This window comes from Carcharodon carcharias, chromosome 2 (assembly GCF_017639515.1).
Source record: "Carcharodon carcharias isolate sCarCar2 chromosome 2, sCarCar2.pri, whole genome shotgun sequence".
NCBI classification, from domain to species: domain Eukaryota; kingdom Metazoa; phylum Chordata; class Chondrichthyes; order Lamniformes; family Lamnidae; genus Carcharodon; species Carcharodon carcharias.
Window position 1 is genome coordinate 94,939,095 of NC_054468.1, and position 13,203 is coordinate 94,952,297.

General features: G+C 43.6%; 1 protein-coding gene across 1 annotated transcript in view; it reads left to right on the plus strand.

Moving 5' to 3' along the window:
* The window catches only part of fbxo45 (F-box protein 45), a 51,879-nt gene extending 38,952 nt beyond the window's left edge, over window positions 1–12,927 (plus strand). The window contains exon 2 of the mRNA XM_041182975.1: window positions 10,170–12,927. Within this exon, the coding sequence (XP_041038909.1) occupies window positions 10,170–10,355 (186 nt within the window). The 3' untranslated portion in view covers window positions 10,356–12,927. The remainder of the gene's footprint in view (window positions 1–10,169) is intronic.
* Window positions 12,928–13,203: the final 276 nt, after the last annotated feature.

The following is a 13,203-nucleotide window of genomic DNA, read 5'->3' on the forward strand; positions in this document are numbered from 1 at the left end:
GCACGATGCTGAACTCTTCTTCCACCGCCTTCGTCTCTGTGCTTTGGGCAGGAGTTCTCTCCTGGTTCAACGGATCCTTTTACCTGCCTCCAATATTCTCCCTCCGTACCATGACCCCACCCCTGAACATCAAGCCATTGTTTCCAGGACTGTTACTGACCTCATCTCCTCTGGAGATCTTCCTTCCACAGCTTCCAACCTCAACCAACTATGACCGCCCGCTTCTACCTCCTTCCCAAAATCCACAAACAGGACTGTCCTGGCATACTGATCGTGTCAGCCTGTTCCTGCCCCACAGAACTCATTTCTTGCTATCTTGACTCCATTCTCTCTCCCCTTCTCCAGTCCTTTCCCACCTACATCCGTGATTCCTCTGACACCTTACGTCACATCAACAATTTCCAGTTCCCTGGCCCCAACCACTTCCTCTTCACCATGGACGTCCAATCCCTCTACTCCTCCATCCCCCACCAGGATGGTCTGAGGGCCCTTAGCTTCTTCCTCGAACAGAGGCCCGAACAATCCCCATCCACCACTACTCTCCTCCGTCTGGCTGAACTTGTTCTCACACTGAACAATTTCTCCTTAAACTCCTCTCACTTCCTCCAAAGGTGTGGCCATGGGTACCCACATGGGCCCCAGTTATGCCTGTCTCTTCATGGGCTATGTGGAACATTCCTTGTTCCAGTCCTACTCCGGCCCTCTCCCACAACTCTTTCTCTGGTACATCGATGATTGCTTCGGTGCTGCTTCATGCTCTCGTCTGGACCTGGAAAAATTTATTCATTTTGCTTCCAATTTCCATCCCTCCATCATTTTCACATGGTCCATCTCTGACACTTCCCTTCCCTTCCTTGACCTCTTTGTCTCAATTTCTGGTGATAGACTGTCCACCAATATTCATTACAAGCCTACCGACCCCCACAGCTACCTCAACTACAGCTTCTCACACCCCGCTTCCTGTATGGACTCCATCCCATTCAGTTCCCTCAGCTCCGTCACATCTGTTCTGATGATGCCACTTTCAAAAACAGTTCCTCTGACATGTTTTCCTTCTTCCCTAACCGAGGTTTTCCACCCACGGTTGTTGCCAGGGCCCTCAACCGTGTCCTGCCCATCTCCCGCTCATCCGCCTTCACACCTCCCTCTCCCTCCCAGAAACATGATAGGGCCCCCCTTGTCCTCACTTATCACCCCACCAGCCTCCGCATTCAAAGGATCATCCTCCGCCATTTCCGCCAACTCCAGCATGATGCCACCACCAAACACATCTTCCCTTCACCCCTCCTGACAGCATTCCGCAGGAATTGTTCCCTCCAGGACACCCTAGTCCACTCATCCCTTACTCCCTACTCCTCAACCCCCTTCCATGGCACCTTCCCATGCAACTGCAGAAGGTGCATCACTTGCACCTTTACATCCCCTCTCCTCACAGTCCAAGGACCCAAACACTCCTTTCAAGTGAAGCAGCGTTTCACTTGCACTTCCCTCAATTTAGTCCACTGCATTCGCTGCTCCCAATGAAGTTTCCTCTACATTGGAGAAACCAAACGTAGACTGGGTGACCGCTTTGCAGAACACCTTTGGTCTGTCCGCAAGCATGACCCAGACCTCCCTGTCATTTGCCATTTCAACACATCACCCTGCTCTCATGCCCACATGTCCATCCTTGGCCTGCTGCAATGTTCCAGTGAAGCTCAATGCAAACTAGAGGAACAGCACCTCATCTTACGACTAGGCACTTTATAGCCTTCCAGACTGAATATTGAGTTCAACAATTTTAGATTATGAACACTCTCCTCCATCCCCAGCCCCTTTCCAATCCTCCCTTTTTCCAATAATTTATATAGATTTTTGTTTTCCCACCTATTTCCATTATTTTTAAATGTATTTCCATCCATTGTTTTATTTCTACCTTTTAGCCTATTTCGATCCCTTCCCCCCACCCCACTCCCATAGGGCTGTCTGTAACTTGCTCGTCCTGCTTTCTACCCTTAATGTCACCTATTAGCACATTCCTTCGATAATATCACCACCTTCAGCACCTCTTTGTCCTTTTGTCTGTGATATCTTTTGGCTATCTTCATCTATCACTGGCCCTGTATCCAGCTCTACTTGTCCCACCCCTCCTTAAACCAGCTTATATTTCACCTCTTATCTATTTTTCCTTAGTTCTGTTGAAGAGTCATATGGACTCGAAACGTTAACTGTGTTCCTCTCCGCAGATGCTTTCAGACCTGCTGAGTTTTTCCAGGTATTTTTATTTTTGTTATCGATTTCCAGCATCCGCAGTTTTTTGGTTTTATCTTAGAAGGATGCAGTGCTGAAGGGGGCCATTCAACTATTGTGCCTGTGTCAGCTCTTTGAAAGAGCTATCCAGTTAGATCCACTCCCCTGCTCCTTCCCCATAGCCCTCCAAATCTGCTTTCTGGTATATCCAATGCTCAGATAACATTTTTAGTGTCTGTGTGCGAAATGAATATAGATGGCGAATTCTGGGAGCACTAGGTTATGGGGAGGTTCTGAATAAAAATCCTAAATTTAAATCAAGTCGAACCTTATAGTTGGAAAGATATTTTTGGTAAATGAGGAATATTAGTTCAATTTTTAATGATTGTTTTATGGGTTCTTGTTATAAAAATCAATACCTAAACAGGTAGGATTGAGTGATTGTTTATTGTACTGTGCTAGTTAAAAATTTGATTTTTCCCTTCATGTCTGCAATGATAGCATGAGAGAGGAACAAATTATATTTGACAGCAGTAGTTCTATAAAGCAAATCCCTCAATTTTCCAGGAACACATGTAAAACACTGTTTTCTCTGAGTAGAAAAGTTCCAAATCTTTCAATGGGATGTGCAGCACTTAGCGTTACAGAAGATGAATACTATACCTGTATCTGTCCCCACATGCAACATGTGTGTGTGATATGCACTTGTATTCCCATTCTGACCCTTTCAATTCAGATGCTGTTTCTACCCAGTTTTTGCCTTTCTGATGCCATTTTAGCACCTAACTGCAAATCTGTGTCATCTGCCATGTTTTACTTTTGAGAAGTATTATTTGAGGCCTTTAAATTTGTTCGCTGTTTCTGTCTTTGTTCTCCAGCGGACAAAGAATTGTTGTTAGCTAGGTTTATCTCCATTTTCAGAATGCAAATGGAAGTGCTCTATTCAGGTAGAAGTATTAGTCGTTTTTTTTCTGCTGCATATCATGGTGGCACAAATCCTGGCCTGACTGGCAAGGACATGAGAGTTCCCCTGGCAGTCAGGCCTGAAGACAATGTAGCTGGAAGTAGTTGGGGCGGATTTTAGTAGATAGTTTGCATGATGTAACTATACTTCAATCTGGAGGAAATATTCCTGTCGTACTTGGGAGACTCTGTTTGCTGTAATTTTAATCATGAGTTTGGAGAATCCTGTAAATTAATACTACAAGCCCCACCAAGCTGCCAACTCATTGGCTGACACAGCGATGCCATTTTCACTCCTTTTTTAATGACTTTAGAGGTGAGAGCAAACCTTTACAGTTGCATATTAAAATCAGAATCTGAATTACATGCACAGCCCAGTCTTCCTGGGGGTAGCTCGCAATTGACATAATGGCATTTGACACTGATTCAATTAGATGGGGCCCACCAGATTCTACCTACTGAAGGAATGAGTGAAGCATAAAAGCCTACTATTAAAGTTAGAGACTTTCAGCTCAGTGTTTGTAAAATATTGCCATTATTACACGTTCCATTAACATCCTTAACTCTCTACACAGGGAGAGACGGGTGATTACATACCATATACAGCAGAGAAACAGGCCATTTGGCCCAACCAGGTTATGCTGGTATTTGTGCTCCCCTAAGTCTTTTTCCTAATACTTTAACCCCTATTCATCTTATGAGGAAAGGTTGTACAGGTTGGAACCATACCCATTGGAGTTTAGAAGAATGAGAAGTGATCTTATTGAAACATATAAGATCCTGAGGGGACTTGACATGGTGAATGCTGAGAGGATGTTTTCTCTCAGGGAATCTAGAACTAGGAGAGACAGTTAAAAAGGGGTCTCCTATTTAAGATGGAGATGAGAGGGGAATTTATTCTCTGAGGGTGGGTAGTGTTTGAAATTCTCTTCCCCAGAGAGCAGCGGAGGCTGGATCATTCAATATACTCAAGGCCAAGTTTGCCAGATTTTTTGATTGACAGAGGAGTCAAGGATTATAAAGGACAAGAAGGAAAGTGGAGTTAAGGCCACATCAGATCAGCCATGGTCTTATCAAATGGTGGAGCAGGCTTGAAGGGCTGAATAGCTGACTCCTGCTCCTATTTCTTCTGATCTTATGACCAGATAGCTTCTGTAAACAGTGAGCAAATGGGAAAACAGGGCCACAGAGAATGACTGGATCTTCATTCATCAGAGCAGCTCCTGTGTTCTGCTACAGGAACTTGCAGAATTTAACAGCTGTTCTTTAAAAATAATGTCAACTGTTCATATTTCACTTCTGTGTTTGGCTGTTCAAAGGCAGCTGGAAGCTTTTGTTATTCTTTCATGAGACGGTGGGTGGAGTTCGCTGACTAGGCCAGCATTTATTGCCTGTCCCTACTTCCCCTTGAGAAGGTGGTGGTGAGCTGCTTTCTTGAACCACTGGTTCCCATGATGGTGTTCCTATACATCTGCCCTCGTCCTACTAGGTGGTGGGTTTGGAAGGTGCTGTTGAAGGAGCCTTGGTGAGTTGCTGTAGTGCATCTTTTAGCTGGTAGATACTGCTGCATTGGTAGTGGATGAGGGTGCCAATTGAGCAGGCTGATTTGTCCTGGATGGTGTCGAGCTTCTTGAGTGTTGTTGGAACTAACTCATCCAGTCAAGTATTCCATCACACTCCTGACTTGTGCCTTGTAGATGGTGGACAGGCTTTGGGGAGTCAGGAGCTGACTTACTCGCCACAGGATTCCCAGCCTCTGCTCTTGTAGACACAGTATTCTTATGGCTGGCCCAGTTCAGTTTCTGGTCATTGGTAACCTCAAGGATGTTGATAGTGGGGGAATTCAGTGATGGTAATGTCATTGAATGCCAAAGGCAGATGGTTAGATTCTCTCTTGTTGGAGATGGTCATTGCCTGGCACTTGTATGGTGCAAATGTAACATGCCACTTATCAGTCCGAGTCTGACTGTTGCCCAGGCCTTGTTACATATGAACATGAATACTTCATCTTTTATCACCACTCAGATAGTGCTGAACATTGTGTGGTCATCAGTGAACCTTCCCACTCCTGACCGTATGATGGAGGGAAGGTCATTGATGAAGCAGCTGAAGGTGGTTAGGCCCAGGACACTACCCTGAGGAACTCTTGCAGCAATGTCCTGGGACTGAGATGATTGACCTCCAACAACCCCAATCACCTTCCTTTATGCTAGGCACAAGTCCAACTAATGGAGTTTTCCCTGATTCCCATTGACTGCAGTTTTGCTAGGGTTCCATGTTGCCACACTTGGTCAAAGGCAGTCACACTCATTTTCTAAGTTCAGCTCTTTTGTCCATGTTTGGATGTCATTGCTGAGTAGGTGCTGCTTGATATCACTGTCGATGACATCTTCCATCACTTTGCTGATGATCGAGAGTAGACTGATGGGGTGATAACTGGCCAGGTAGGATTTGTCCTGAGTTTTGTGGACAGGATGATGTACCTGGGCAGTTTTCCATATTGCTGGGTAGATGCCAGTGTTTTAGCTGCACTGGAACAACTTGGCTAGGGCCGGGGCTAGTTCTGGAGCACAAGTCTTCAGTACCATTGCTGGAATGTCATCAGGGCCTGTAGCCTTTGCAGTATTCAATGCCTTCAGCCGTTTCTTGATATCAGGTGGAGTGAATCAAATTGGCTGAAGACTGGTATCTGTGATGCTGGGAACCTCAGGCTAGGCTGAGATGGGTCATCCACTCGGCACTCCTGGCTGAATATTGTTTCAAATGCTTCAGCCTTGTGTTTTGCACTGATGTACTGGGCTTCCCCCATCATTGAGAACGGGGATATTTATGCAGCCACCGCCTCCAGTTAGTTGTTTAATTGTCCACCATCATTCATACTGGATGTAGCAGGACTGTAGAGCTTAAATCTGATCTGCCAGTTGTAGGATTGCTTAGCTCTGTCTATCACGTGCTGCTTGCACTGTTTGAAACGCAAGTAGTTCTATGTTATAACATCACCGGGTTGACAGGTCATTTTTAAGTATGCCTTCCTGTGCTCTTCGTTGAACCAGGGTTGATCCCCTGGCTTGATTGTAACAGTAGAGTTGGGGATATGCTGGCCCGTGAGGTTATAGATTGAATACAATTCTGCTGCTGATGGCTCACAGTGTCTCATGATGGCCGGTTTTGAGTTTCTAGATCTGTTCGAAATCTATCCCATTTAGCACGAGGTAGTGCCACACAACACAGTGAATGGTAATGTGAGGAACCCATTTTTGGAAAATTTGAAGGGCATTGAATTTTGGACATTCTCCCTCCTGAGTTATTTTTAAAAGTTTGCAAGATTAATTCGGGGCTGTGAATATGCCATTATTCAAGAAACCACAGGCCAAGATAGATGTCCAGTGTGGAACACCTGGAGAGGGAAGAGATACTTTGTATATCTAAGTTAACAAAGATCTGCTGTTGCCGTGCTAAAGACTCTTGCTGAAGGGTGAAAAACACCTGGTCTGAGAGAAGTATTCTCTGAACATTTGATTCTTTGTGTATGTGCCTTAGAAGTAGGCTGCAAGAAGAAAACAAACTTTCTCTTTCTCTCTGCCCCACCTTTGTGTTAAATGCAGTCTAGAGTGAGTTAAACTTTCATCAGAATAACTCATCTTTTTTATTGAAAGTCCGCAAAGTGGTGATAAGAGTCATCAAGGACAATTTCACCAAAAATCTGTCTGAAAGAACTTCCAGATCTATTGTGACCAGAATTCTGTTAGATCATTACGAATTTTATCCTTTTAAAAGAAACATTTCCATACTCCAGTCTGTGCAGGGGACTGTTAGTTTTGCTCTGTTTGTGTTTGTGTGAGAATGTGTGGGGGTTCGAATATCCTTTTTTAAAATGGCAAAAATTGTTACATTTTTAAACTACAACTTGCACATTAACCAGTTTTATAACTTGTTTTTTTAAAATCAGAGGTTGTTTTATAATCAATTTTTTTGTGTTTACTGAAAGAAGCCTGTTTAGAGTCTTTTTATGCTGGGAATAACAGTATCAAAGGTAAACAATTGGACAGTTTTGCAGGCATTTAAATGATTGTTACAACTGTGGAGAAGTGGGGCTAGAATTGATTGTGCACTCTCCCATTATGACCTGTGACAGTACCCTCAGTGTGAAGATGGGACTTTACCTCCACAAGGACTGTGCGATGGTCACTTCTTCCAATACTGTCATGGACAGATACATCTGCAATAGGTAAATTGGTGAGGACGAGGTCAAGTAGATTTTTCCCTCCTCTTGGTTCTCTCACCACCTGTCACTGACCCAGTCTAGCAGCTATGTCCTTTAGGACTCGGCCGGCGGTGATGCTACTGAGCCACTCTTGGTGATGGACATTGAAGTCCCCCACCTGGAGTACTTGCTGTGCCCTTGCCACCCTCCGTGTTTCTTCCAGCTGGTATTCAACATGAAGGAATATTGATTCATCATCTGAGGAAGGGCAGTGGGTGGTAATCAGCAGGAAGTTTCCTTACTCATGTTTGACCTTAAGCCATGAGACCTCATGGGGCCTGGAGTCAATGTTGATGACTCCCAGGACAACTCCCTTTCAGCTGTATGCCACTGTGTTGCCACCTCTGCTGGGGGTCCTGCTAATGGGACAGGACATACCCAGGGATGGTGATGGTGGTGTATGGAAGGATGAGATTTCAGAATACTTGGAAGTGCATGGTAAAATAGGGCAAAGTCAGCATGGTTTCATCAAGGGGAGGTCATGCCTGACAAATCTGTTAGAATTCTTTGAGGAGGTAACGAGCAGGTTAGACAAAGGAGAGCCAATGGATGTTATCTAATTGGACTTCCAGAAGGTGCTGCACAGGAGCTGCTCAGTAAGATAAGAGCCCATGGTGTTAGAGATACTAGCATGGATAGAAGATTGGCTGTCTGGCAGGAGGCAGAGAGTGGGGATAAGGGGGTCTTTCTCAGGATAGTGGCTGGTGACTAGTGGAGTTCCGCAAGGGTCAGTGTTGGGACCACAACTTTTCACTTTATACATTAATGATCTAGATGAAGGAACTGAGGGCATTCTGGCTAAGTTTGCAGATGATACAAAGATAGGTGGAGGGACAAGTAGTATTGAGGAGGCGGGGAGGCTGCAGAAGGATTTAGACAGGTTAGGAGAATGGACAAAGAAGTGCAGATGGAATACAACGTGGGGAATTGTGACATCATGCACTTTGGTAGGAAGAATAGAGGCATAGACTATTTTCTAAATGGGGAGAGAATTCAGAAATCTGGATTGCAAGAGGACTTGGGAGTCCTAGTCCAGGATTCTCTTAAGGTTAACTTGCAGGTTGAGTTGGTAGTTAGGAAGGCAAATGCAATGTTGGCATTTATTTCGAGTGGACTAGAATATAAAAGCAGGGATGTGCTGCTGAGGCTTTATAAGGCTCTGGTCAGACCACATTTAGAATATTGTGAGCAATTTTGGCCCCTGTATCTCAGGATGGATGTGCTGGCCCTGGAGAAGGTCCAGAGGAGGTTCACAAGAATGATCCCAGGAATGAAAGGCTTAACATATGAGGAATGTTTGAGGACTCTGGGTCTATACTTGATGGAGTTTAGAAGGATGAGAGGGGATCTGATTGAAACTTACAGAATACTGAAAGGCCTGGATAGAGTGGACGTGGGGAAGATGTTTCCATTAGTAGGAGAGATTAGGACCCGAGGACACAGCCTCAGAGTAAAGGGAAGACCTTTTAGAACAGAGAAGAAGAGAAACCTCTTTAGCCAGAGAGTGGTGAATCAATGGAATTCATTGCCACAGAAGGCTGTGGAGGTCAGGTCATTGAGTGTATTTAAGACCGAGATAGATAGGTTCTTGATTGGTAAGGGGATCAAAGGTTACGGGGAGAATGGGGTTGAGAAACTTATCACGATTGAATGGCGGAGCAGACTCGATGGGCCGAATGACCTAATTTCTGCTCCTATGTCTTATGGTAAGATATGGTTCCATGAGGATGACTATGTCAGGCTGTTGCTTGACTCTCTGTGGGACAGCTCTCCCAATTTTGATGCAAAGCCCCCAGATGCTAGTAAAGAGGACTCTGCTGGGTCGACAGGGCTGAGTGTGCCATTGTTGTTTCCACTGCCTAGGTTGGTGCCAGGTGGCCCGTCTAGTTTCTTTCTTTATTGACTTTTCTGTAATGGTTTGAAACAACTGAGTGGCTTGCTAGGCCTTTTCAGAGTCAACCACATTGTAGTGATATACAGCCACCTTCCCAGGACACCGGATCATATGACCAACCCGTAGCCAAATTAAGCATACGTTTCTTTTAGTTCAGTGGCCATGTTACGAGCTTACCTAGAATTCTGCAAAATGGGGAGCTGGGGCTTAACCTATGATTCTGGTGTCCATAAGTACAAAAAGCATATAGAGGCACTGGTGAAAAAGATTTTGAGGATGATGGAACTTCTGAATTCTGCTATCTATCAGGAAGGTCTACACAGGCTTGACCTCTTCCCTCTAGAAAAAAAAGGGCTAAGGGGGGTGACCTGATAGACATATTTAACATTATGAAAGGGTTTGATAGTGTAGATATATAGAAGATGTTTCCACTTGCTGCAATCTAATAGAAAATTCTGGAGAAGCTTCTTTACCCAGAGAGTGGTGAGGTGAGGAGAATAGCGTTGACTCATTTAAGAGGAAGCTGGATAAGCATGAGGTAGAAAGAAATATGCTAGTAGAATGGTAGGGGAGCATAAATGCCAGCATGGACTGAGTTGGGCTGAATGGCCTATTTCTGTACTGTAAATTCTGTGCAGTACTATGTAAGCCAAAAATATTACAAAGTGACCCTCAGAAACTCAGTATACTGGGAAGGAAACTGCCTGTGATTGTACGTGGAAAGACTCAGCTGAAATCTCAAATAGAAAATATTTCTTAAATATATTAGCAAATGTTTTGTCTGTTGTTCATAAATCTACCTTTGCTTCCTTTTTACAGATTGGGGAAAGGATACGCGTCATTCTTGACATGGAAGACAAGACTTTAGCATTTGAACGAGGCTATGAGTTCCTTGGTGTAGCGTTTCGAGGCTTGCCAAAAGCATGCTTGTACCCAGCAGTGTCAGCAGTTTATGGTAACACTGAGGTGACTATGGTATATCTGGGCAAACCACTCGACGGTTGATAGTGGGCAACCTACGCATGAGTTTACATCTTAAAAACCAAAGGAAGCTGCATAAGTGGTCATGGACCAAGTCTTGTCAGTTCCAGGCAGTCAAAGGAGTGGTGTGCAGCGGTCCAAGGGAGTGCAGTGAGGACTGCCAGCCAGGAGAAGCCATGTGGCTGGATCACTATTGTATATATGTCTAAATAATCTGTGCGTGTGTAGTATTGTCTTAGTCATCTGTATTTTACTGTAACATGCTGTGTACAATTTTACTATCACAGGTGGGATGGGTCAGGCTGTAACTCAATCGTTTTGCTAATTGAAGATTTAACCTGAAACTGTGCCCTGGATGCATTGAAACATATTGGATTGTGATCAAATGCTGAAAAGTTCAGGATTTTAAATTATTTATTATTGCCACACGGGCTGGACTCGCGATGAAGTATCTTTTGGGATGAGTGAGGAGGCAGTTTGGGGGAGGTTGGGGAGGGGAATGAAGTGATGTGGGTAATGGCACTTGGGTTACTATGTAGAGCTGCATGGCAGGTCTGTGCCAAGGAGCAGGCGGTGGGATCTGACAAGCAGCCAACTACCAAAATGTTTACATAAAAGAAACCGTTGACACTCCAGTTGATGGTGCCCCTTTGTTCCTCTTTCCAACACCACATTTAGTTGACTCAGTTTGAGGCTGTTACCTGTAGTAAAGGGAACTACCCCTGCCCACCCTATCACATATTGTTCATTTTCTGTTTACCATTTCAAGTTAGTTTTACAAGGCAAAGGGGGAAGTTCTCGCAATCCTTCTGGTGTATCTAATGGTACAACCTGAGCCCTGCCTGCTTTGGAAATGGCTCACAAGAGGATTGACTTAATACTCAGTTTCACTTCAGTGAACACATCAAAGATTGCAGCGCAAACTGATGAGTTTTTTTGAACTGGACAAATTGTTTCTCAAGGCTGTTGTACAGTGTTAGTGATCAACATTTCACTTTTTAAAAAAAATGAATTTGTTTTGTGAGCAATGCGATGAATGCATCAAATTGGCAATTTTAAATGCATGTTATAAGCTGAAACATCCATAACTTTCAGCAACTCCCTGATGATGAATGCACAATGTATATGATTGTTCATGTTATTTATTCCTGTTTGAACTTCACTGAAGTTGTATGCTGTTATAAATGAACAGGACTAGAACCTAAATCCACTGAAGTTTCTGTCCCCTGCCTTCAAACAGAATGCCAGCTGCTTGGGCGTTCTGGGGAATGGCACTGGTTGCCATTTCATGCATCTGTATTTTCCCTGGAAAAGCTCTTCAACAATTCCCATGGGGCAGAAAATGAGAAGCTCTGCTGGCCAGGTGCGTATGGCATAACCCTCTATCAGTTTCCCATTAATCCTAATCACTCTGGGATCAACGGGGTCATATCGGGTTCCGTACCAGTGGAGTTGGAATAGTCTGCTTTAATAATGGGCTGCTCAGAAAATGAAAGCAACCCCCATGGCTGGGCCTGGAGCCTTTGATTTTAGCACTGCTGTCATACAATGACAGCTGGGCCAGCATTTTAATCTGAATTTCCAAATACAAAATGGGAGGGTATTTATTTTAAAAAAAACTTGTCAAATGTGAAACTGTGGGTTTATTGCACATGTCTGTCTGGTACAAGGCAAACCATGATGACATGTATTGCTGCTATAGAATTCTACTTCAGTTACTTAAATTTGTGTGTGTTTACATTAATATGCACAAAATGATTTAACATGGGAGCTGAACATGGTACTTCACTGTTTACAATTTTTTTTGTACATAAGTCATTGATCTTTAATTTCTGAGAGATTTAAATGATCTGAGTTGTACTTTTTATGAAAAAAAAACCTTTACCCTAAGAATGAATTGGCAAAAGGTGTGTGATCTTCAACTTGAGCTAGACTGTGGGACTGCAGAACATTGCTGAGGCAACTTGAAAATGCCACCGACAGTACACCTTCCCTTGTGGTCTTGAAGACACAGTGAGGAGAACTGGCAGCCTGTGCCACACTAAGCTTATGTTCCAATTACCCTTGTGTCAAAACATGACATGGAGTCTCTTGGAATCAGGTCACCACCGCTTCATCCTAAAATGTTATACCCGGCACTTGGATTGTTTGCTGAATTAAAGAAATTATGTGAAATAATGTAATAAAAATAATGTAAGGGCAAAATTAGCTCATTATTTCAGGATTTGTGTCACTGTCAAATGGTAAAACCATTTTTCTTCGCTTTGGCTAATTCAGAGCAGATGATCCTCATTGTGTTTCTGCAGTAAACTAGATGATATCCTTTTGATTCAAGGACACGTCTAGTCTTCAGTTGCTTTAGCCTTCTTTTCTGTACCAGGGAGAGAATGGGAATTCTTGAGAAATCTTTTCATCAGAGATTCACCGAGAAGAGTTACTGGAGTCTTTGATTTTAAGCAGTCAATCCAGAATCTATTTGTGTAAGTTTGATCTTTTTCGTTTTGAGGTGAAATTTACCTGACCTATGTCTCTTTGCTTTTGTACATAGTTTTATCTGTAAATAAAACCGGAGAAGTAATTTTCTCTCTGGACAATGGTCTTGTAGCTGGTAATTTTGTGTCTCTTCTGAGGTGATGGGATTGTAAGAAAGCTTAGCTTAACATTTACACTGAGGAAACCGATAGAATGATAGCTCCCCATAACCCAACCAAATGACTTTCTGATGAGTTCTGGCTCTTTGCTCCTTCGGCTCCCCAGTAAACTTTTCACCATATCTATCAACGGCTTGGATGAAAGAATAGTGAGTTATTTTGTCAAAGTTTGCAGATGGCACTAAATTAGGAGACCACAATAAGTTATGTGTAACTGGGAG